This window comes from Mesoplodon bidens (genome assembly GCF_964165515.1).
Source record: "Mesoplodon bidens genome assembly, chromosome: 2".
Taxonomy (NCBI): domain Eukaryota; kingdom Metazoa; phylum Chordata; class Mammalia; order Artiodactyla; family Ziphiidae; genus Mesoplodon; species Mesoplodon bidens.
Window position 1 is genome coordinate 152,050,064 of NC_138177.1, and position 25,885 is coordinate 152,075,948.

A 25,885-nucleotide genomic window follows, 5' to 3' on the forward strand; every position below is an offset into this window, starting at 1 on the left:
TCACTATTTCCTTTAGGCATAACGTTAGATTGTTTATTTGAGATTTTTCTTGCTTCTTCAGGTAGGCTTGTATTGCTATAAACTTCCCTCTTAGAACTGCTTTTGCTGCATCCCATAGGTTTTGGATCTTCGTGTTTTTGTTGTAATTTGTCTCTAAGTATTTTTTGATTTCCCCTTTGATTTCTTCCGTGACCTCTTGGTTATTAAGCAGTGTATTGTTTAGCCTCCATGTGTTTGTGTTTTTTATGTTTTTCCCCCCCATAACTGATTTCTAATCTCATAGCATTGTGGTCAGAAAAGACGCTTGATGTGACTTCAGTTTTCTTAAATTTACCGAGGCTTCATTTGTGACCCAAGATGTGACCTTTCCTGGAGAATGTTCCATGTGCACTTGAGAAGAAAGTGTAATTGCTGTTTTTTGGGTGGAATGTCCTATAACTATCAATTAAATCTATGTGGTCTATTGTGTCATTTAAAGATTGTGATTCCTTATTAATTTTCTGTTTGGATGATCTGTCCATTGGTGTAGGTGAGGTGTTAAAATCCCCTACTATTATTTTCTTACTGTCGATTTCCTCTTTTATAGCTGTTAGCAGTTGCCTTATGTTGAGGTGCTCCTATATTGGGTGCATATATATTTATAATTGTTATATCTTCTTCTTGGATTGATCCCTTGATCATTAGCTAGTGTTCTCCCTTGTCTCTTTTAACATTCTTTATTTTAAAGTGTATTTTATCTGATATGAGTATTGCTACTCCAGCTTTCTTTTGATTTCCATTTGCATGGAATATCTTTTTCCATCCCCTCACGTTCAGTCTGTATGTGTTCCTAGGTCTGAAGTGGGTCTCTTGTAGACAGCATATATATAGGTCTTGGTTTTGTACCCATTCAGTGAGCCTGTGTCTTTTGGTTGGAGCATTTAATCCATTCACGATTAAGGTAATTATCGATATGTATGTTCCTAGTACCATTTTCCTAATTGTTATGGGTTGTTTTTTGTAGGTCCTTTTCTTCTCTTATGTTTCCCACATAGAGAAGTTCCTTTAGCATTTGTTGCAGAGCTGGTTTGGTGGTGCTGAATCCTCTTAGCTTTTGCTTGTTTGTAAAGCTTTTGATTTCTCCTTCGAATCTGAATGAGATCTTTGTCAGGTATAGTAATCTTGGTTGTAGGTTCTTCCCTTTCATCACTTTAAATATATTGTGCCACTCCCTTCTGACTTGTACAGTTTCTGCTAAGAAATCAGCTCTTAACCTTTTGGGAGTTCCTTTGTATGCTATTTGTCATTTTTCCCTTGTTGCTTCCAATAATTTTTCTTTGTCTTTAATTTTTGTCAATTTGATTACTATGTGTCTCGGCGTGTTTCTCTTTGGGTTTATCCTGCCTGGGACTCTCTGCACTTCCTGGACCTGGGTGTCTATTTCTTTTCCCATGTTATGGAAGTTTTTGACTATAATCTCTTCAAATATTTTCTCGGGTCCTTTCTCTCTCTCTTCTGCTGGGACCCTTATAATGTGAAGGTTGTTGCATTTAATGTTGTCCAAGAGGTCTCTTAGGCTGTTTTCATTTCTTTGCATTTTTTTTTCTTTATTCTGTTCCATGGCAGTGAATTCCACCATTCTGTCTTCCAGGTCACTTATCCATTCTCCTGCCTCAGTTATTCTGCTATTGATTCCTTCTAGTGTATTTTTCATTTCAGTTATTGTATTGTTCATCTCTGTTTGTCTGTTTTTTAATTTTTCTAGGTGTTTGTTCTTTAATTTTTCTAGGTCTTTGTTACACATTCCTTGCATCTTCTCAATCTTTGCCTCCATTCTTTTTCTGAGGTCCTGGATCATCTTCACTATCATTATTCTGAATTCTTTTTCTGGAAGGTTGCCTTTCTCCACTTCATTTAGGTGTTTCTCTGGGGTTTCATCTTGTTCCTTCATCTGGTACATAGCCTTCTGCATTTTCATCTTGTCTATCTTTCTGTGAATGTGTTTTTTGTTCCACAGGCTGCAGGACTGTAGTTCTTCTTGCTTCTGCTGTCTGCCCTCTGGTCTCTTCTATGTATTTCTTTTCAGCCAATATTCACAAAAGATGTATAGAACTGGTATCACTCTTCCTACTTCAAACATAAGAATCCAGGTTTCTGGAAAGTTAAATAGCTTTTTCCCTGTTCAATTCTTTGATTGCATCTTTTGTTTCTTCATAAACTTCACACAATTGTTTTACAGTCTAGTCTTCCTAATTCCAATTGGTGAACTTCTTGGGGGTTATAAATCTGATGTTTGTTATTTCTGCTGACTTTCATTCATGGTAACCAGTTTCCTTGTGTTATTTGGTGATTTTTGTTTGTAAGCTTATATTTGATTAAACTTAATACATGGGGGTCCTTTAATATCTAAATTGAGGTTGCTTTCCCCCAGAGATAATTTGGATTTTCTTAGGAAGCAAGGGAGCTGCCTACTGAGGAACACCTTAGCTACTTCAAGATGCCCAGCTCATACTTGAGTCTCTTGTTCAGCTGTCCTACCTTGTGGCAAAATACCTCAGCCTCTCTTGAACCTGGGGCTGATAGTGTTATCTGCCCCTTGAATTATAAGCTTGTTTACCATTCATTATTTTTGTTTTGTTTCATTGTATGCTTGCCCTAGAGCTTTCTCTTGCTTTGTGAGCAGTGCTTTAAAAGGTATACTTATTGTAGTTTATTCAGGATCTATTTGTATTATTAAAACAGGAGGAGGGTGTCATCCTGGTAGAAGCGGCAGTGAGACAAGTATTTTTCTATCGTACCTAACTGAGTGAATTCATTATTCATTCAAACATTCATTTATTCACAACATATTTGCTGAGCACCTACTGAGTTCCAGGCTCTGTGCTAGAACTTCCAACTGGAGCTTAAAGTAAGTTTCTGAGCTTAATAGTTTATGTGAATATCTATATATATTTTCAGTAGTTAGAACCATATTTTTCTTAAGACATACGTGAATCATTCTGAGTGCCATAGAAGTAAGAAGCATCAGTTACTGAAGTTTAGGATATACAAGAAGATCATTTAAGTAAGAATCCTAATAATAATCAAAATACTTTTAGAAACAAACATGACAGCTCCTACCCAGTAGCAGCTTATTAATGATTAAGATGCCTGTAAAGTACTTGGATCTTCTTTGAAGAAAATCAGCTGATAAATACAAAACACCAACCACATTCTAGTATGCATTTTGTGCCAATCATGTTAGAGTTAGAAAAGCAAATCCCAGGGTATCATATTTCATAGGCAATCCATTAATTCAAGAAGATTTACTGGTGCATCAAGTGTGTTTCAGAACAAGAAATAACCCCTGCCCTTGAGAATTCCACACTCTAGTATGAAAGACAAGCAGGAAAATAAACAATTAGAATACAGTGTGCTATGTATATATCAATATATGAGGCTTTATGACTGAGTTTACTTCAGTGGGGACAAAGAGAAAACGCAGTGGTAAACTGATGCTGCTCATAAACTCAGTCGTGGTTCGCCCATGGAAAAATGACATCTTTGCTCCTCTTACCTCTTCTGTTGTTCTTCCTGATATTGTTGCTTTACTTTAGCTTCATTTTCTATTGCTTCTTTTATCCTTTCCTCTAATTGCTTCTTCCCCAAAATACAGGTGTCTGTGAGACAGACTTTATGAGCATGTTCTAATTTCTGCTCCAGATCCAAAATCTGAAATGAAAGGAGTTTACACATAAAACTTTGAGTGTGACATATTTTCCAATTAGGGAAATACCATATAAATCACAAGCAGTAGTGCTAACATAAAAATCTCAGCTAAAGTAAAGAGTGTGACTAGATTTATTTAAATTTTAGAATTAAGTTACCTAATTTTTGCAATATGTAATACATTCATGTAATTTAGTGTATGTGGGTAAACTAAGCTAGAGTGACAAGTCTCTTTCCCATCCTTATCCTGTCTTCCTTCCAGTTTTCCTCCACCAAATAGGTAATCACTGGTATTAATTTCTTATGTTCTCTTCCAGAGAGTTATTTATGCACATTTAAACAAATACTATTCTTCCTCATACAAACATTTTTACACACATGATGGTATATTACATGTACTTATGCACCTTGCTTTTTTTATAGTAGTACACTCAGTGATTTTTCCATATTCTATATAATATATAGAATTGTCTTCTCTTTTACAGCTGCATACCATTCCACTGTAAGGATATACCATAACTTATTTAACTAGGCCCCTACTGATGGACATTTAGGTTGATTCCAATCTTTTACTATTCCAAACAATACTATTACAAACAATGTTTTTAGAATAACTTATGAGATGTGTATTTTGCTAGGGCAAAGGTTATTATTATTTGTTTGTTTGTTTAACAGATAATGCCAAACTGTCTCCATAGGTTTTAGACCAATTTACACCTCTAACAGCAACATGTGAGAGTGTCTAGTTTCTCCATGGTGTGGCTAAATTCACGAATAAGTATCTGAAAACAAAATAGAAGTCTCTTACAAACCAAGTACATATTGGCATACTGCCTAGCACCAGTAGTGCATTCTTTGTTCTTTTTAAAAAATATTTATTTATTTGGCTGCGTCGGGTCTTAGTTGGCAGCACTGGGGATCTTGGTTGAGGCATGCAGGACATTTTGTTTCTGCTCTCGGGCTTCTCTCTAGTTGTGGTGTGTGGGTTTTCTCTACTTGTGGCATGTGGGCTCCAGGGCGCATGGGCTCTGTAGTTTGTGGCATGCAGGCTCTCTAGTTGAGGCGCGTGAGCTCAGTAGTTGTGGCATGTGGGCTTAGTTGCCCCACAGCATGTGAGATCTTAGTTTCCCGACCAGGGATTGAACCTGCGTCCCCTGCATTGGAAGGTGGATTCTTTAGCACTGGACCACCAGGGAATTCTCAGTAGTGCATTCTTTAATGCTCTGGTAGAACTAAGAATAAGACTTATGAATTTGAAAGAGAGATATATGATTTTATTTTAGAATTTACATGTTAGACTAAAAGTGTCATTGAAATTTTCTTATTAGATCTCCTTTTAATTTGTTTACATATTTTTTATAAACCCTTATGTCACCTAAAATTGTGACTAGTATGTAGTGGGTGCTTAGTAACTATTTGGCAGATGTATAGTTCTCAGCAGAATTGCTGTTCTCCCTCTATTGTATTCCTGATGCAACAACAAACCCTTTACAATGGTCTGGCACCATGTTCCCCACAGACTTTCAGTGGATGCCAGTGAATGGCAGTCCTCTTCTAAGAGAAGGGCTTACTGCATTAGCCTTAGGTCTCTGCAGAGCCCACTCACCATAGGAGAGGCGAAGATGTAGAATGATTCACGGGCAATGGCAGTGGGCAGCCAGTTAGCTGAGGCCAGCTCAAGTTCCTTTGAGCTGCCCCATTTAGTTCTGCCTAGGGCAAATGCTTCCTTAAAGATAGCCAATCTTAATTCCACAGGTGAAAGTATTGCTCCATTGGCTTCTCTGTCAAGGGCAAATGACAAACTTTTTTTTTTTTTTTTGCGTTACATGGGCCTCTCACTGTTGTGGCCTCTCCCGTTGCGGAGCACAGGCTCCGGACGCACAGGCTCAACAGCCATGGCTCACGGGCCCAGCTGCTCCGCGGCATGTGGGATCTTCCCAGACCGGGGCACGAACCCGTGTCCCCTGCATCGGCAGGCGGACTCTCAACCACTGCGCCACCAGGGAAGCCCAAATGACAAACTTTTGAACCCACCACCCAATTTAAGAAACAGAACATTTCCAATATGCTTGAAGTCTACTCTGTGACCCTCTTTGACCACTCCCCTTCCCTCCTCACCTGAGAAAACCAATATCTTGAATTTTGTGTTAATCATTTTCTTGCTTTTTCTTTTAATAATATGTATTTCTGCATGACTCAGTTGTTATTTTGTACTATTTTGACCATCATATTAATGGAATCATACTGTGTTTCTGGTGATTTGGTATTTATTCAATATTGTATTAACTACAGCAAGTACCTAGAGTTCATTCGTTTTCACTGTTGTATGCTGTTGTGCAAATATGCAGTTTACCTCTTCCATCTCATGTCAGTGAACATTTGGGTTGTTTGCAACTTTCTGCTGTTTGGAACAATGTTACCATGAAAATGATTATATTTCCGTATACTGATATAGAATAGTTTCCCTAGTGTTTATGCCTAGTAGAAGTGTTGGGTTGCATGGTATATACATCTTTAACTTAACTAGATCTAATGCCAAATTGAGTTCTGAAGTGTTTATACTAGTTTACTCTTCCAGCTGCAGTCAGAATATGCATTCCTGTTGCACAAAATCCAGTAACAATATTTAGTATGTCTAAATTTAAAAATTTTACTAATCTTTATCAATTTTACCAATTACTTTTTTAAAAAGTAATAACATACATATGATAAAGTACATGTATCTTACATACTCAGTGAAGTTTTACTTATATAACCACCTCTTCCAGACCAAGATAAAGAATACTTCCAGCATCACAGAAGATTCCCTCATGTCCCCTTCCATACCCCTCATAAAGACATTATCCTATCACCAACGGCTTAGTTTTGTCTATTCTTGAACCTCATATAAGGGAAATTACATAGTATGAACTCTTTTGTGCTGGCTTCTTTAGCTCAACATTGGGTTTTTGAGTTTAAGCCATATTGTTATCATCTAATTTTGATGTTTGTTTTATATTTATGTGGTTTGATGAAATATTTTTTATGTAAGATTTGACTCCCAAACCCACAGATCAAAACGTTTAAGTGTGACATACTACTGCCATCTGGTGTCAGGCAGTCTAAAATGCAGGGGCGGTATTTCAAAATGGTTCATTTCACAACACTCATCCCTCCAAAAGTTACAAAATAAAAATTAAATAAACGGGCAATCCAAATGACAGGAGAATAAGTCCTTTAAAATTTGACTTAATAATATAAAGTATAAATAATATACTTTATAAATAATATAAAGTCCTTTGGTCTCAATTCTTTAAGTTCATGTTATAGCTTTAATGAAATTTACCTTTTTGAGTTCATGCAGTCTTAAAAAACACAAGATTCACTGGAACCGTAGGAGCAGGTGACATCAAAAGAGGAAAGCAGGGGAGAGTGAAAAAACCCCTAGAATTCTATCAGGTTTGCACTGTATCTATTTTTTAAAATCCTTAGGGAAACAGGATTTCAGTAGTAGTATCCAGTGCATGTTATTTATTAAGTGTGAAGATAATTACCTTTTCCTCTGCATCAGCAACTCTAGATTTCTCCTGAGCCAGCTTTTCCTGTAGGTTGTTCTGTGATTTAATGCTTTGGGCCTGTTTAAGTACTTCCAGCTCCAGTTCCTTGATTTTCTGCTGACAGTGCTTCCACTCAGCCGTGAGTGAAGAGCACATCTTTGCGCTGTCTAATAACTTCTCCTGGGCCTGCCTGAGTTCAATTTTGATCTAGAGGTGGGGAATAAATAAAAGTGACAAAAATAAGCATGGAATGAATGTGAATGTGAGCTAGAATAAGCAGCTTTCAAGGAAGTGTATTCCCCCAAGAGCTGACAAATACAACGTCATGTGGCTGATTACCTCTCTGGAGCTGCTCTGTGTTAGTAGGGTTTGCCAAAATCTATCCAGCCAGATGGCAGCTGGACAAAGGAATTTACTTAAGGGTTTCTATACATACATGGTCTAAAGAGTTTCCATCCTTTTTTGTTTTCCATCTATTCCAAGCCGGCTTTCATTCCCACTACTTCAGTAGTGCCAAGAGCACTACTGACCTTCCAGAATTTAAGTCCAGTGGACAACTGACCTGTTAGTAGCAGTTACTCCATCCATCTCAAAAAGTTCTCCTCTCTTGGAGTCTGTGACACCCACCTCTTCTAGTTTTCACTTACCTCTGCTGTTGCTTCTTGTTTTAGTTTGTAGACTAGTCTGGTGCACTCAACTTCTAAACATTATTGGACTATTCTAGGCCTTCCTAGAGAGTGAATCATTCTCTCTCTAGGTTCATTCTCATGATTTAAAAATACCACTTTTATGCCAATACATGCCAAAATGGAACTCCTTGATTCTGCTTATATCTCCAAAAGTGTTCTTCTCTCAGTCTTTCTGATTTCAGCAAAGGCCAACATCCAACCTTTTGTTCAGGCCAGTGACCTGAGAGCCATCCTTGAGCCTTCCTTTGCCATAGTGAGCCTATTCAGCACATGCTGTCATTCTACCTCTACAACACATCTTGCATCCATTTTCGTCATTTCTGTCACCACCCTTGCTAGGTCATCATCCTCTCTATCCTGGGCCATAGCAATAGCACTGGTCATGCCACTTCCATTTTTACTCCCTTCTAATCTGTTCTCCACACTGCAGCCAAAGTGTTCTTTTAAAAACATAAATTGAACTACTTGACCCCCGCTCCTGCTTAAATCTTTCAGTGGCTTCCCCAACACTCTGAGAACATATCCCACCAGCTTGCCTGGCCTTGAATGATGTGGCCTTTGCCAGGTTAAAATCATCCTGTTAATCCCCCTTCTTCCACTGATCTCCTGTCCCACCAGTTTCTATTTGGATTTTATAATAAATAGAAGAAACAAAGAAACTAAAGAAAAGAAGAAACTGAGTGTTGGAATATTTGGTGCATTGGATTGGTTCAGGATTATGAAACTTAAACTTATTATAAATAGAAAGGGCGTATAGGTTTCATAATATATTATCCACCTACTCCATAGGTCAAGAAAGCTAAAGGCCTCTGAGATCTATGATCATTGGTCTTACAGACAGTGCTCAGCATTTTGGTAATGTTGGTAATGATGAAATAAGATGACAACACTGGAGCAAACGCTGTTCTGGCCAATGACATGTGCCTCTAGGGTGGCTTCTTAAGCTTCAGATCGGGGCATTTAAGCACCAGGAAGAGGATTCAGTACAGTGTCTCAGTATTGGTGGTGGCAGAACCGCTCTCAGCCTGAAGCTCTGCAAGCCTATAGCATTCTTCTTGATATACCCAACGTGGAAACAGGCAATATGGCCATAAATCATAGAAATAATAAATAAATTATGGCATTTCCTTACAGTGGAATACTCTACTGCAAAGAAAACGAATGAACAATGGCTATATACCACAACATGGATGAATCTTCCAAACAAAGTAGATCATCAGAAGACAGATACAAGGTGTGTATACTGATTGATTATATTTATAAAATATTCAAAAGCAGGCAAAACTGAACCATACTGTGTGGAATTCATACACAGATGGTAAAACTATAAAGTAAAGCAAGAGAGTAATTACTTAAATTAGTGGTTCCTGCTAAGATGGAAGGAAATGGGATTATGGTGGGAAAGAGGTATGCAGGGGCTGCTGGTATGCAGGCAATGTGCTATTTCTTGTCCTGGGTGGTGGTTACAGGGGTAGTCACTTTGCAACAATTCATTAAACTGTATATTTATGTTTTGTGTACTTCCTGAGTGCTATATTTCACAATAAAAAGGTTTAAAAGCAACGAATAAGTATTCTGGTTTCTTAACCAGTCTTACAAGTACGCCTAACATTAGCCAGAGACCCAGAGTTCAATTATCTCTGAGTGGATTTTAAAAAGTAATCTCTAAATTGGCAAAGCTGAGGTTCGAAAATGACCCCAAATTGAGGAAAGGGATAATACAGAAAGATAACTCTACACAGGAAAGACAAAAACAGACCTGGGTTTAAATTCTGACTCCACAATTTGTTAGCTTTGCTACTTGAACAGTTTTTAATATATGTATATATATATATATATTTATTTTCTTTATTTTTTTAGTTTTTTGGCTGTGTCGGGTCTTAGTTGCAGCATGCAGGATTTTGGTGAGGCATGCGGGATCTTTCGTTGCGGCGCATGGGTTTCTCTGTAGTTGTGGCATGTGGGTTTTCTCTCTCTAGCTGTGGTGCGCAGGCACCGGAGTGCGTGGGCTCTGTAACTTGCGGCACACGGGTTCTCTTGTTGAGGCGCGAGCTCAGCAGTTGTGGTGCACGGGCTTTAGTTGTCCCGCGGTGTGTGGGATCTTAGTTCCCTGATCTGGGATCAAACCCGTGTCCCCTGAATTGGAAGGCAGATTCTTTACCACTAGAACCACCAGGGAAGTCCCCTGAACAGTTTTCTCATCTATAAAATGTTTACCTTTCAGGGTTGAGAGCTTTATAAGAGATAAAGTGGACAAACTGTCACTATAACGTAGTTGGCTATTGCATATGACTCTGCGTAAATGCCTGGTCCAAGGGACCAGCCAAAAGAATGATGTCTCATTACTGAAATGGCAAATAATTTACCCCACCATGAAGGAGATTTAAAACAGAACAAAAAATATCTTCTCTTTTTATCAAGCTCTCATTTACCCATCCCTGAAGGACTCGTTCATTAATCAACAAATATTTATAGGGTGCCAACCATATATAAGATGTCATGATCTGTTGTTATGGTTATTGTGCCTTGACAAAGATGTAGTATTTCTTGAGTACGCTCAAAGTGGACAGTTAAAAGGGTCTAAGAAAGCTGTTTGAAGGGAAAGGTAAAGGTTGTCTTAAAATGTGAGAAAGATTTGGAGTTTAATTTAAAACTACAAAGGTTTGGGGCTTCCCTAGTGGCGCAGTGGTTAAGAATCCGCCTGCCAATGCAGGGGACACGGGTTCGAGCCTTGGTCTGGGAAGATCCCACATGGCGCGGAGCAACTAAGCCCGTGCACCACAACTACTGAGCCTGTGCTCTAGAGCCCGCAAGCCACAACTGCTGAGCCTGTGAGCCACAACTATGGAAGCCCGCACACCTAGAGCTCGTGTTCTGCAACAAGAGAAGCCACTGCAATGAGAAGCCCGCGCACCGCAATGAAGAGTAGCCCCCACTCACCGCAACTAGAGAAAGCCTGCACACAGCAACGAAGGCCCAACACAGCCAAAAATAAAAATAAATAAAATAAATTTGTTAAAAAAAATACAGGGGACATGGGTTCGTGCCCTGGTCCAGGAGGACCCCACATGCTGCGGAGAGGCTGCACCTGTGAGCCATGGCCGCTAATCCTGTGCATCCGGAGCCTGTGCTCCACAATGGGAGGGGCCACAGCGGTGAGAGACCCGCGTACCGCAAAAAAATAAATAAATAAATAAATAAATAAAATTAAATAAATACAAAGGCTTGAGGGAATATGATCAAATTCAAAAAACCATGAAGGGTGAGGATAGGGAAGAAGTTTATCCAAATAATCCTAGAACTCCCAAAAGGGCTTCCTTTGAAGTTTGAAGTAAATGACTATTTGTTTTCCTCCATATCTCCCCTACTAGACTGTGAGCTCCTTAAAAGTAGGGACCTTTCTTAATCCATTTTTATGTTGCTTTTTGAATAAGGTCATTGATTCTGCTACACTAGGGGTGGCAAACTTTTCATATAAAGGGCCAGATAGTAAATATTTTAGCCTTTGTGGGCCATATGGTCTCTGTCAGAACTACTCATATCTGCTTTGGTAGTGCAAAAGCAGCCGTCAGTAATATGTCAACAAACAGGTATGGCTGTGTGCCAATAAAACTTTATTTACAAAAATGGAAGGCAGGCAGGATTTGACCCATAGGTCAAAGTTTGCTGACCCCTGCATTAGGGGATAAGAACTGTGTCTGTTTTGCATATCATTAAACCCTCAGAATTGACAAGATGGCCTGCCTTGTGTAGGACTGATGCTCAATAAATATTTGTTGAATGTTGAATTCCAGAATCTTATATAGGGGCTTATATTAGGTTCCTAGTATATGTTTACAGAAGTGAACCACAATTCAGAGAAAGTTCTATTTTACATGGTGGTTCAGTTTGAACATTTTTGTGGTTCATAAAACTTACTCTTTTTTTTGGCTGCACTGTGTGGCATGCGGGATCTTAGTTCCCCGACCAGGGATTGAACCCATGACCCCTGCAGTGGAAGCATGAAGTCTTAACCACTGGACCGCCAGGGAAGTCCCTTGTGTTTCATAAAATTTAGATGAATCTGTGGATGGCAGTTCTATATAGATTATTTTAAAACAAGCATGTTTGGGGGAGGTTCCCCCAAATTTCTGATGCACTCATATCAGGAAGAACAACTTTGCCCTCTCATGATTTGTGCCTTGGTGCAGTTGATATTTGATTCAACCAATAATAATGAATGCATCTATTAGAGACAAATACATCCAGAGATAGAACTAGGGCAGTACCACCAGGGATTTAGTTCAGGTCATCGAAATTTACTAAGTGCTAAAAGGTCTAGGTAATGATTTCAAAAGACTGAGTAACTTAAACCTTTTCATATTTACAGGTTGACAGCACACACAGCCTTTCAGCAGCAGAGAAACCATTGAGCTGTGTACCTACTCGGTAGGGAGAAGTTAAAGGAGGGAGTTACCAGATAGCTCATATTGTCTACCCATCTGGGGACTCTGTCATGAATTATCAAGTCGAGGAATTTTGATTCCTTTATTCCCAGGGTAAATTGAGCAATCGAGACTCTTAAATGAAGGATACGCCCACTGGAGTTACCTTAATGCTTTCTTCCTGAAGTAAGCTGTTATGCTGCTTTAAGTCCAAGTTCTTTCCTCGCTCATATCGAAGCTCCTTTTCTGCTGAGTTGCATAGAGTCTGGAGCCGGTGCAAATTCTGGCGAAGTTGCTGTAGCTCCTCTTGCTGCTGGTATTTCAGTTTTTCTCCAGAAGATGGATACTAAAGCAAACGTTTTACAAGGGGAACATGGACAATTTGAAAGAATGTTGGTAAAACATGGGTTCCAGTTGTCAGAATGTGATTATTCACATGTAAATGCTTTTGGAGTTAGCTTAACTACAGCCAATTCCTCTTTTACACGTATGGCTAGTTGTACATGTTCTTATAGTTTAACTCCTGTTATATTAGAGTGAAAATATTGAAGAAGTTACGCGAACAAAAGTAATTAAGCATAGAAAATTAACTTTCTTATTTTTCATATTAATGAAGTGGAGCAGAAGCGTGGGCAGTTTTAGAGCAAAACATGCTTTAAATAGGGAGTTCAACGAGTCAACATATTAAGATGCAGTGTGTGAACGTGTATGTGGGTTGCGTGTGCGCATGCGCGCATAGTGTCTGTTGGCAAAGGGGAAGAGAACATTTAGCAAGAGATACTAAATTACCAGGTTTCCTCATCACTTTCCTTTCACTCCCCAGTGATTCTCCTTCGGTTACTCCTCAACAGCACACTCTCCTGCCAGGTCTCTCTGGCACAATAAAACTCCCGTGACCAAAGGAGGAGTTATTTAGATTTTCTGAAAGGTAGGCACACACAGCCATGCTGAGTGGACAAAGAATTCAACCTTCTCCAGTTCAATAGATAAGATACTGTCTTTTTCCTGAGTCCTGGTCCAGTGTGTTTCCTGTTCATGAGGTTCTGAAAAGCCCATGTCATTATTCTAGTTTATCTTGCTTATAACAGAATTGCCACACTGAATTGCCCAAGTCCTGTTAGCCCTTCAGTTCCTGTCTTGGTTTAGTCAGAAAGGCAATCTAGATCCAATTTGCTTGTCTTAAGAGCTGCAAGTATCTAAGATCCCTGGTTAGCTTGCTATGGGTAAATGCACGGTTCATCTACACATGTTCAAGTGATATTTATTCATTATTACAGAAGAATACCTAATTGACATTCTGATTTTACCCAAGTCTTGAAAGTTTGGTTTAATGTAAATGTATCTCCAAGACTCAGACCTATTTTGGGGGGTGGGGGCTATTACATCAAAGTTTTGGAGACTGCAAGCCTAAGGGCAAATCACAGATAAATTCACCAAGATAATCTAAGACAGACACCCTGGGAGGGCTTTTGGGAGCCAGCTTGCCAGCCTTCCTTAGAAAATTAGCTTGACGTGAGGACTATATGCTTTCTTTGAGTTTCTCAGCAAGTGGAAGCAGATGACAAAACTGTTAAAAGGTCAGGCTGTAAAGGAGACAGACCAGGTTCCACCACAAAGTGTCATTCTAGGCCAATTATTTAACCTCTCTAAAGCCTCAGTTTCTTCATCTATAAAGTGGCAACAATAATATTTCTGCCTCATTGTATTGCTTAATATACACAGAGTATTAAGTATAGTGCCTAGAGCATAGTAAAAAAATGTGAAACTACATTTTAAACCTATAGAATTAAGATAATTAATGGTGGTTCAAATATGTTTCAAGAATAGTGGGAAAATAATATCTAGAACTCAGCTACTGCAACCTCACCAGGAATACTGTTGAACAGCAGAAATTAAGCCCCCAAAGGCCATCAGCAGCCACAAATGATGTCACAAAACACATATGAACAATATAGCTCACATAGTTACTCATAATAGAGGCTCTCACAGTTTTTTCCCTATATATTTGCCATTTATGAGCATTGTTTAAAATTTGGTATCTGCGCTCAGCCTATAGTTACCTAAATTTGCACATTATGAGATTAATAAGACACAGTACACATGGAAAGCAGCAAAGTATTAGCACCATAACCTGACAACAGGGGTGAAGACTAAAAACTACACACACACAAGAACTAAAAAGTAGAACAATCTATAGCTATCAGAAGGTCAAAGAACCCTATACACAGAAAGAGGTTCTGAAATTATCACTGCACAGCACACTGCAGACAAAAATCTGTCTAAAATGTATTTTCTTCCTTGCTTGCTTAAAGAAGTAAATAAAATAGTGTGTGTGTGTTTTGGGAAATATGAATCCAAATAACACAAATATGTTATTTTTTTCCCATGAGGCCCACGTCTACCTCATTTACTGCTGTATGTACCTTAACACAGGGCCTGGCACATCATAGATACACAATTAATGGGAATTCCCTGGTGGTCCAGTGGTTAGGATTCCGTGCTTCCACTGCAGGGGGCATGGGTTCAATCCCTGGTCAAGGGACTAAAATCCCTGGTTGGGGAGCTAAGATCTCGCATGCCGTGTGGCATGGCCAAAAAAAAAAAAAAAAAAATTGATACTCAATTAATAATTAATACTGGTTGAATAAATGAATAAGAATAACACTCTACTTTCAATAATTCAAAGTCATTATTATGGAAAAAAATTACTGGCTATGTGGTATATACATTTGTTCTTTCACAAAATGGCTATTTTCCCTGATTTCCCAGAGAGTTTTTATATATTTAATAGTTTTTCACCTCCCCCCAAGTACTGAGAAATGATTCTTCAAATAATGGGAAAGGGTAACTTAGAGAAAATTAATAAATTAACCAGGGTGTGACTTCTTATACTGTAAATTTCATTATTCTAAAAGTTCACTGATTATTTTAAGCTCATACGCAAAGATTTTATCATCTTTGTGACCACAGTGTTTAGCCTCTGCCCAAGCCTCCTACACTGCCCCACTGCCCAATAAAGGGATTGTCTGGGACATGTAAAAATCAACCTCTTTTTGAATATGTGATGTCATACTTCCTTTTGGTCTTCTGAACAAATCCAGTGACTTCCTTCTCATTCAAATGTATCTGAATCTCCTTTCAGGTATATATTTTCCTTGTTTATTATGACTTGCCTAGTTTTCACTCTATCCAAACCTCTTTTCAAATATATTTTTGACTTCTTTTACTAATAGTCTTCCTTGTTTTCTAAATGTACACTTGAATCACTTCTCAAATGTATATTATCAGTCTTCTGAATATGGTTTACATATGAGTACAAAGCCTCCCTCTATGGATCTCAAAATAATTCCTAGAAAAGTGTGTGTAGGGAAATCTTAATTTGTACAAGAGGGAACCAATAAAATTGAGGTAAAAGAACTGAGGTGTAGTCACTCCTTTTATTTCTCCTGCAGGCAGATTTCTAGTAAATAGCAATAGCCATATTTAAAACAATTCCAAGTCTGTGGCCTTCCCCACGCCCCACCCCCCCGCGCCAAACAATGTATTTTGTATATTGAGGCTAGGTACCAGGAACAGAAAATGTGGCACAAATTCTGCCATTCTCTATCCCACCTGCCCAGGGCAGACACTGATAATCAATCAGCATTCCTTCCTGCTGAGCCTAGAAGAAGGCTAAGAACACTTTATAATAAAATATATCAACTGATGGGCTTAGCTGAGATTTTGGTTGCTACTTTATTAACATTTGGGCCATGGTTATGATATTGCTCAACAAATATACGTTAATAGTGATATAAAAATTAAGCCTCTATCCACAGCTGATCAGAGGAAATGGAGCCAGTCAGACCACGTGTTTATAACACCTACCTGGACGCTACTGTCATCTGAGCTATCCCCAGGGCTCTGAGACTGAAGGAGGCTCTGATTCATACAGCTCAGCTCTTTTCTGAGCCTCACGACTTCCCCAGGCTTCAAGGTCAACTGCTGTGCTTCACCTTTCGTATCTTGTTTCTGCTGTGAGTCTTCCTCCTTCTGTCCCTCTCTTGGAAAAGTGCCCTCCTTCACTGCCTCCTCTGGAATTTCCTTCTGCTTACTTTCTCCTAATTCAGGACTTAGCACAAATATAATAACAAAAGACTATCAAAATGCTCATTATACGAGCAGAATATGGAGGGAAAATATCTAACAGTAAAGAAAGTGCTGTGAGCAAGACTTTCAACTTGAATTCTATAGCAGAGCAGTTATCTTATTCTTGGAAATAAACTTTGAAAACAAATGAGTCATATCTTTTTTACTCATATTCAGGGAAATGACCCATCATAGATTTTTGTCTACAGGTATAGACAAACAACCAGTTTAAGTGAGTTTTTCACTTTTTCAACTTTTAGTATGGCATTGGGCAGATACAGCTTATAAAGATTTTTTAAAAATCACTCAATAAGCACCAGGCACTTTGGCAGGCACTAGGGCTACAATAGGACATAATCCCTGTCCCTAAGGAGCTTACAATTTAGTGAAAAATAAGGATAAGTTAACAAGTGATTATATTAAGTTAGTAGTAAGTAATCTGAGGCCTGATTGATGAGTACGCACAAGCTAGGCAAATGTAAAAGTAGGGATGTGTGCATACTTGCTTGTGTGTGTATATACTGGAGGGTGGGTTGTTGGATGACTTAATAAATAAGATAGGTAAAAGCCCAGAGGCAAAAGAGAGAGTGTGCTTTAGAAACATCATTTGTAATCTGTGTGGCAGGGAAACCAGTTGAGAGACTGTTGTGATCTGCGTACTAAACAACGGTGACTAGAATAGGATGGTGGGGATGGAGAGGAGGAATGGATTCTAGAGATATTTAGAAGACAATATTGATATGATCTGTCATTTGCTGGATGTGGCAGGTGAGGGAGAAAAAGGAATAATGAGTGACACTTGGATTTCTGACTGGGGCAAATGGGCAAGTGAATGGTAGCCCAAGAAGGGGGAATATAGGTATAGACTGGAGACATGCCTGAGGTGAAGACACATACAGAGGAATGTGAGCAGAAACCTTGGGATTAGATAAGATGAGCCAGGGAGAAGTGGGAAAGTAAGAGGAGGAGGATCATTCTGGACAGAAGCCTAAAGACTTGTGAGGAACAACCAGAGGGAAGAGGCCTGAAGAGGAGGCTCAGAAGCCAGAGAGGGAGGAGGAAAACTAAAAGGCTGTGAGCCATAGAACCCAAGGGGAGGGAATGTACCTTTCATGGTTAGAGAGTATGAATGAAAAGTAGAGTGAACACAAGTATGCTTATTTTATTTTTATTCCCTTAATCTTAAATTTGTTTCAGGTACTGTTGGGCTTAGCACAGGATGCTTCACAAATTATAGCTGGTGCTCAAATTCTTCAAGAAGGCAGTTTGGCAATACGGATGAAGAGCCATAAAAGTGTTCAGATCTTTTGACTGAATAATTGCATACCAATGAATTTACTGAAATAAAATAACTGACAAGAAGAAAAAAGCTGATTGTATAATAATGCTCAGAACCATGGTATTCAAAATAGTGATTAAATGGAGACACAGAAAGTGGCTAAGAGGATTAAAGATAAACCAACTTGAAAGTGGTATGAAGACTATTCATCAACATTAAATACTTATTAAAGTAAGATGGTGGAACAATAAATAATATATATGTATAGATATATATGTGTATAAATATAACACATACTATGGGAAATGTAAATATAGAAAAAACTGGAAAGTAACACAGGAAAAATTGTGTCTATGGAGTTTTTTCCCTTTTAAAATTCCTTTAACACTGTATAAAAAAGAATTAAATATTTTATTTTGAACTCAGCAGTTTTTTAGAGGTAATATATCTAAATGATTAAAAACATGAGATAAAAAGTAAAATGCTTTAAAAATAAATTTCTGATAAAATAACGATTCTTTCCATCCTCCATAAACTCTTTTCCTTTTCCTACTCCCAATGGAAGCTAGATATACTTGAAGACTGGGAAAATGCAAACATACACCTATTATTTTTTTTAAATGGGAAAACTGACTTCTGCATTCAGGAAGATAAAGTAGACATACTTTTCCCTATTTCTCCTACCAAGTACAACTAAAACCCTGGACAGTATATATAAAACAAACATAAGAAGACTCTGAAAGTAAGAAAGAAGTCAGATCATCTAGGTAACTCAGGACCTGAAGAACGACATGGTTGTGGGTTTCCTAGGTTTTCTTGTAGCCTCATATATCCTAGACTTAAAGCTGAAGAAGCTGGCAACCTAGACAACACCAAGAAGCACAGACAAAAGGCTTTTTACTCTATACAGAAGACCAAGAAAAGGACAACCAAGCAAGAAAGAAAACTTTCAGACATTACCCACTTTATTCCAGCCAAATGCCATAGAAAAAACTGTGGCTCCACCCCACTCATGTCAGCAAAGGTCAAGCTGGGAGCCCATACTTCCACTTTCACCAGGAAAATGAGGCACAACTCCCCTGCTGCGGGTAGTGTCAGAAGCCAGTGGGGAGGAGGGACTTTCATCCCTGCCAGGCCATACCAGACATGGGGAGTCCAGACTTCCACCACCACCTGGCAGTAAGGAGATACCTTTCTCTTTACTGGGGTAGTTTCAGAGGATGCCTAGTGGAGAGTCAAGACTTTTACTGCTGCCCTGCTCATGATATCATGGAGGCCAAGTAGAGAGCAGTAACAAGGCATCCTTCACCATCACTGTCAGAGCAGTCCAAGCAGAGACCTAGTGGGGAGTAGGAACTCCCACCATGACCAGCAGTAATGAGGAGCCCCTCTTTCCTTGGGTGTCCATGGATGCTGCTGAGTGGGGAACCTGGACTTCTACCCCAATCTGGGGTAGACAGCACCCCCCTCCACATACCCTGCCAGAGTGGTATCACAAGAAGCCAGCTAAATAGAAGGTTAAAACAAGACCTAGAGTTTCATAACATAATACCCCAAATATTCAGATTTCAATCTAAAATTACTCATCATACCAAGAACCAGGAATCTCAACTTGAATGAGAAAAGGCAACAATTAGATGACAAAATCATGATGACAGAATTATTTAACAAATATTTGAAATCAGACATCATAAAAATAATTCAATGAGCAATTATGAACACATTAGAAACAAATGAAAAAATAGAAAGTCTCAGAACTAGAAAGTCTCAGCAAAGAAATAGAAGATATAAGAAAGAACCAAATGGAAACTTTAGAATTGAAAAATACAATAACCAGAATTTAAAAACTCAATGGATAGACTCTACAGCAGAATGGAGGGGACTGAGAAAAGAATCAGTGAGCCTGAAGACAGAAGAATAGAAATTACCCAATCTGAAAAACAGAGAGAAAATAGACTGGGGAAAAAGGAAAAAACAAAAACAAAAAAACAGTGCCTCTGGGAACTGTGGGGCTATAATAAAAGATCTAATGCTTTTGTTATGGATCCTGGAAGGAAAGGAGAATAGGCAGGACAGAAAAAGTACATGAAGAAATAATGGCTACAACCTTCCCAAAAGACATAAACATACAGATTCAAGAAGCTGAGTGAGCTCCAAACAGGATAAACCTAAAGAAAACCATACCAAAAAACATCATAGTCAAATTTCTGAAAACTAAAAACAAATAAAAAAACCTTGAAAGCAACAAGAGTGAAACACTACCTTACAGAAAGGGAAAAACAATTCAAATGACAGCTGACTTCTCATCAGAAACTACAGCAATCAGAAGGAAGCGGCATAACATTTTTCATATGCTGAAAGAAAAGAACTGTCAATGCAGAGTCCTTTACCCAGTGAAAATATTCTTCAGGAATGAAGAGGAAATCAAGACTTTCACAGATGAAGAAAAATCAAGAGCATCTGCCACTGGCAGAACTACTCTAAAAGAATGGCTAAAGGAAATTCTCTATACACATAGGAAATGATAAAAGGAGGCATACTGGAACATCAGGAAGGAAGGAGAGAAAGAGTAAAAATCTGTATAAATACATTTTTCTTCTCCTTTTGAGTTTCCTAAATTCTGTATGATGGTTGAAGCAAAAATATAGTACTGTTTGATGTGGTTCTAAATGTGTGTAGAGAAAAATTTTAAGACAAACTGTATTATAAATTGGGGAGGTAAAGGGACATAAAGGGAGGTAAGGTTTCTACATTTCATTCAAGCTGGTAAAATGTGTGTGTGTGTGTGTGTGTGTGTAAAAAGTAATACCTAGAGCAACCACTGTAAAGCTATAAAAAGAAGCACACTCAAAAACATTATAGAAGAATCAAAATGGAATTAATAGAAAGTGTTCATATAACCCACAGGAAGGCATAAAACAGAAAACAGATGCAAATAACAGAGAGAACAAATAGAAAATCAAAAATGAAAAAATAGCAAACTGGGACTTCCCTGGTGGTCCAGTGGTTAAGAATCCACTTTCCAATGCAGAGGATGCAGGTGCAATCCCTGGTTGGGGAACTAAGACCCCATATGCTGTGGGGCTATTGAGCCCACAAGCTCTAGAGTCCACACACCACAAGTAGAGAGAAGCCCATGCGCCGCAACGAAAGATCCCACATGCTGCAACAACAATCCTGCATGTCGCAACTAAGACCCGATGCAGCCAAATAAATAAATAAATATTTTTAAATAGCAAACTTAAGTTCTAATATACCAATAATTACATTAATGATAATTTGGCCAAACACACCAATCAAAAGACAGAGATTGGCAGAGTGGATTAAAAAACAAGACCTAACTAAATTCCATTTATAAAAACTCATTTCAAATATAATAATATAAGCAGGTTGAAGGCAAAAATGGATGAAAAAGACATATCATACAAATATTAATAAAAAGAAAGCAAGAGAATCTATATTAATATCTGATAAAGTAGACTTCAGAAATAAGAAAATTAAAAGAAAGAAAAAGAGAGGGACATTATATAATGATAAAAGGGTCAATTCACCAAGAAGACATAGCAATCCTAAATGTGTATGCACCAAACAACAGAGCTGTAAAGTATCTGGAGTAAAAACTGAATAACTGAAAGGAGAAATAGACAAATCCACAAATATAGCTGGAGCCTTCAACAACCCTCTCAAAAATTGATAGAACAACTAGATAGAAAATCAGCTATATCAGTTGATACTGAAAAACCATTTGATAAAATGTGACACTCATTTATGATAAAACCTTAGAAAAACAGAAATAGAGAGAAACTTCTTCAATTTGACAAAAACCAAACAGCTAACATTGTATTAATGGTGAAAACTGAAAGCCTTCCTGATAAGACTGGAAACAAGACAGAGACGTTCACATTCATTAGTTTTATTCAACATATTGCTGGAAGTTCTAGCTAGTGAAATTAGACAAAAAAGGAAGTAAAAGGCATACAGATTGGAAAAGATGAAAGAATCTGAAATCACATGATTTCCAGTTGATGATTGTCTATGTAGAAAATCCCAAGAAACATTAAAAAAAAAAAGAGCCTAGAACAAATAAGCAAGTTCAGAAAGGTCACAGGATGCAAGATAAATAATTGTATTTCTGTATATTAGCAATGAACACATAGACACTGAAATTTAAAATATAATACCATTTATAATTGTTCAGAAAAATGAAATACTTAGGTGTATATCAACAAAACATGTATAGGTCTTGTCTGCTGAAAACTATAATATGCTGGTGAAAGAAATAAAAGAATATCTAAATAAATGTAGGACATACTGTGTCCATGGATTGGAGGATTCTACATAGGAAAAGATGTCAATTCTCTCTAAATTTATATACAGATTTAAAACAATTCGTATCAAAATTCCAGCAAGATTTTTTGTAGCTACAGACAAGATTATTCTAACATTATATGCAAAGGCAAAGGAACTAGATAGCTCAACAATTTTGAAAAAGAATAAAGTGGAATCAGTCTATCTAATTTCAAAACTATATTATACAGCTACAGCAGTCAAGATTGTATGATATTAGTGGATAGACACATAGATCAATGGAATAGAATTAGAGAACCCAGAAGCAGAAACTCACAATGCCTAGCTCATTTTTGTCAAAGGTGCAAAAGCAATTCAATGGAAGACAGCCTTTTCAAGAAATGATGCTAAAGCAATTGAATATCTATAGGCAAAAAAAGAGAATCCTAAGTCTCATACCGCATACAAATATTAACTCGAAATAGATCATAGGCTTAAATGCAAAACTATGAAACATAGGAGAAAATATTCAAGATTTAAGGTTGAGCAACTAATTCTTAGATTTAACATCAAAAGTATGATCCATAAAAGGAAAAATTGATAGCTCATCAAAATTAAATTTTTTTTTGCTCTGAGAAAGCCTTGTTAAGAGGATGAAAAGATAAGCTATAGACTGGGAAAAATACTTGCAAGTCACAGAGCCGACAAAGGACAAGTATCTAGATTTTATAAAGAACTCTCAAAATTTAACATTACAAAACAAATCCAATTAGAAAATAGGCAAAAGATATTAAAAGCCATAACACCAAATGCTAGTGAGGATAAGAGAAACTGGATCACTCATACACTGCTAGTGGGAAAGTAAAATGATATAGTCACTCTGGAAAACAGTTTGGCAATTTCTTTAAAAAAAAATAAAACACAACTAACTAAAATTAAATATGCAAGTACCAGGTTACCCAAAATTGCACTCCTGGGGATTTATCCCAGAGAAATGAATAATTATGTTCACATAAAAGCTTGAATATTTACAGCAGCTTTATTCATAATAGCCAGAACTGGAAATAACCCAGGTATCCTTCAATGGATGAATGGTTAAAAAAACCTGTGGTATATCCATACCATGTAATACTACTCAGCAATGAAAACTATCCAACTACTGATACTCATAATAACCTAGATGAATCTCCAGAGAATTATGTTAAGTGAAAAAAGTCAACCCTAAAATGTTACTTATTGTATGGATACATTTATATAACATCATTGAAATGAAAAACTTTTAGTCCAGTGTTTTTTTCATGGCAAGGTTCTCCACCTCCAAATGAATTAAGGCCACAGCCTTGCTCCCTGGGGCAAGTATCTCTGCCAATTATCCCAAATCAGCTGAGTGGATTTTTGTCAGCTTTGATTATTAATGTCAATTTTTTCTCTGAAAAGCGTTCAGATTGGCCATTTCATCTCCAGTGCCATTTACTTAATCTAGACTACTAACTCTTCATCTGTGGCGAATATCCAGATTAACTGGTCTGTCTTTCCTCTCCAATTCATCTCATTCAGAGTTACTAGGACTATCTCCCTCAAAAGCCCTATAACACTATTCTTGTGCTCAAAACTAGACTTTTTCCCCCATACAACAAACCTATATGTTGTGACCTGGCTTCTTGGCTCTTTGCTCCTGTGACAACTATTACACCTGTTCTCCACCATCTCTCCAGTATCTCTTCCCACTTTCGCAACTAGGTTTCATGACTGCGAATCTTGGACTTAGAGCTCACTCTAAACTTAAAACCAGTTTTTAAGAGGGCATAAAATTCAGGGGCCCAAAACTGACAAAACAATCTCTTCTATTTTAGAACATTTACAAAGATAAAAATTTGGCTACACCTAGGCAATATTTTCTCAGTTCACTGAGAAGGTATCCTTTAATATGGTATATAAGTAAAAACTGACATCTATTGCTTCCATTGGATGATCTATTTCTAGGTTTTTGCCCAGACAAAATTTGATTGCATCTATTAGTATTTGTGCCAAAACAGAGTAATGCATTTGTCTAAGTCTCAAAAGTTTCTGTGTAAGATACTTTTGGTGGAAAAGTAGAAATACAAGAGTTAGAGGGTGAGATTAACAACAACAGCAACAAAAAAGGAAGAAAGAAAGAAAAAGAAAGAAAGGAAGGAAGGAAGGAAGAAAATTCTCAAAACAATTATCAGACATAATGTTAAATAAAAATAGCAAAAAACAAACCTCTCTGCAAAGTATAGTCTTAATTATTTAAAAAATACATATATATGAATATACACAGAAAAAAGACAAGAAAGAAAAATTAGGACATTAACATCTGTCCCTGGGGGGAATTATGGGTTATTATAATCTCCTTATAATTTTCCATGCTTTCCAGATTTTCTAAAAAAGCATGTATTTATTTTTAAAAGCAGGAAAAAAAGTTTAAAAATGTAATAACATACCAAAAAACAAACTTTCTGGGGGATTCTTAGAACTAATTTTTCTATGCACATCATTTGGAAATAAATGTCAAAGTTTTATAATAATCAAGCCAAATAAAATGTACCCCCCAAATAATTAAAGTGATATGGGATTTTCTCAATTTACCAGAGTTCCTCTCTCTCTTCCTTTGGGCTTTGAATCTCTGCTTCCAAAATTGGTACTTTAGACACAAGATATTTACAGATATTTTCAGTTGTAATGAAATTAGCAGCTGCAGTTTTTCTCCCTACAGTAAAATGATTTAATTGCTCAAATTCTTGTGAAAGCTTCAAGACCTGTAAAGTTAAGTGAAAAGACAAATATTCTATTTTGCATATTTTTATGCATGCCTGTGAAAAAAGTGTACTGATTCCATTAAATGCTTAAATACTTATTGGCTTAAATAATATAAATTGACATCCAAATTGAAGTCTTATTCCAATTTAACAATTTGCAGTTGTTACATAATCTAATACATTTTTACCATAGGCACAAGAGTGTGTAAGTCCATGTTTTTTTAAAAAAGGGGGTATTTTTGGTCTCTGGGATTGGCTTCCTAGAGTGCTGTTTAGGGTTTTGTTCTATCTTTTAACAAACAAAAAGATGTAATACTCTATTAGAGCTTTTACATTATTATCACATATTTTTGTTCTCAAGTTTTGAGTGTACTTCATTGATTCATAAAAGCAATAATATACTATTGCAAGAAAACATTAGAAAGAATATTAGTTATGCATTACAGAGAACATATTTCTTCCAGTCTGCTCCTATTTGTTTGGAAACACTTGAACGTATAAAGGCTCCCAGACTATCGTAGTGATTCTCAAACTTTAGTGAATAAGAGCATCACCTGAGGAGTTAAAAGAATGCAGTCTCACATCGCCACCCCACTGCTGAGATTCAGATCAGTGGTCTGGGCTGGGAAATGGGAATTTGCATTTCAAATAAGTCTCCCAGGTAATTCTGATGCAAGTGGTTGCTTTGAGAATCACTGCTCTGCTGTGTGGTTTGGCAACACATTTGTTCAGGTTTTTGTTTTGTTTTGTTCTTTGACAAACAGATTCCTTTCCTCAAAGGTTGCTCTTTATATCTTCATATAAAATGAAAGAATGCCTCCAGAAGGCAGTAGAAAGGGTGGATGGGGGACAGTTCCAAGAATGGAAGATGAATCCCTCTCCAAGTATTGCACGAAGATAGACAAAAACCTGCCTGACTCCCATTCTGAGCCTCTCTGAAAATGCAAAGTTTTTATAGTTACTAGGTTTGATTCTAAGAACAAAATGGATTTAATTCTAAAGATCAATTTAGATTACTTAAAGGAATCCTTTTGGTCTCCTAGGTCTTTTCAATTTTCTGAAGAAAAATTACAGG

At 37.4% G+C, this 25,885-nt stretch overlaps 1 protein-coding gene across 1 annotated transcript in view; it reads right to left on the bottom strand.

The window, feature by feature from the left end:
* The window catches only part of CCDC30 (coiled-coil domain containing 30), a 145,735-nt gene that overhangs the window by 41,767 nt on the left and 78,083 nt on the right, over positions 1-25,885 (bottom strand). The window contains exons 7-9 of the mRNA XM_081225815.1: positions 12,503-12,682; positions 7,221-7,430; positions 3,536-3,690 (exon numbers count right to left, since the gene is read on the bottom strand). Coding sequence (XP_081081941.1) covers positions 3,536-3,690; positions 7,221-7,430; positions 12,503-12,682 — 545 coding nt within the window. The remainder of the gene's footprint in view (positions 1-3,535; positions 3,691-7,220; positions 7,431-12,502; positions 12,683-25,885) is intronic.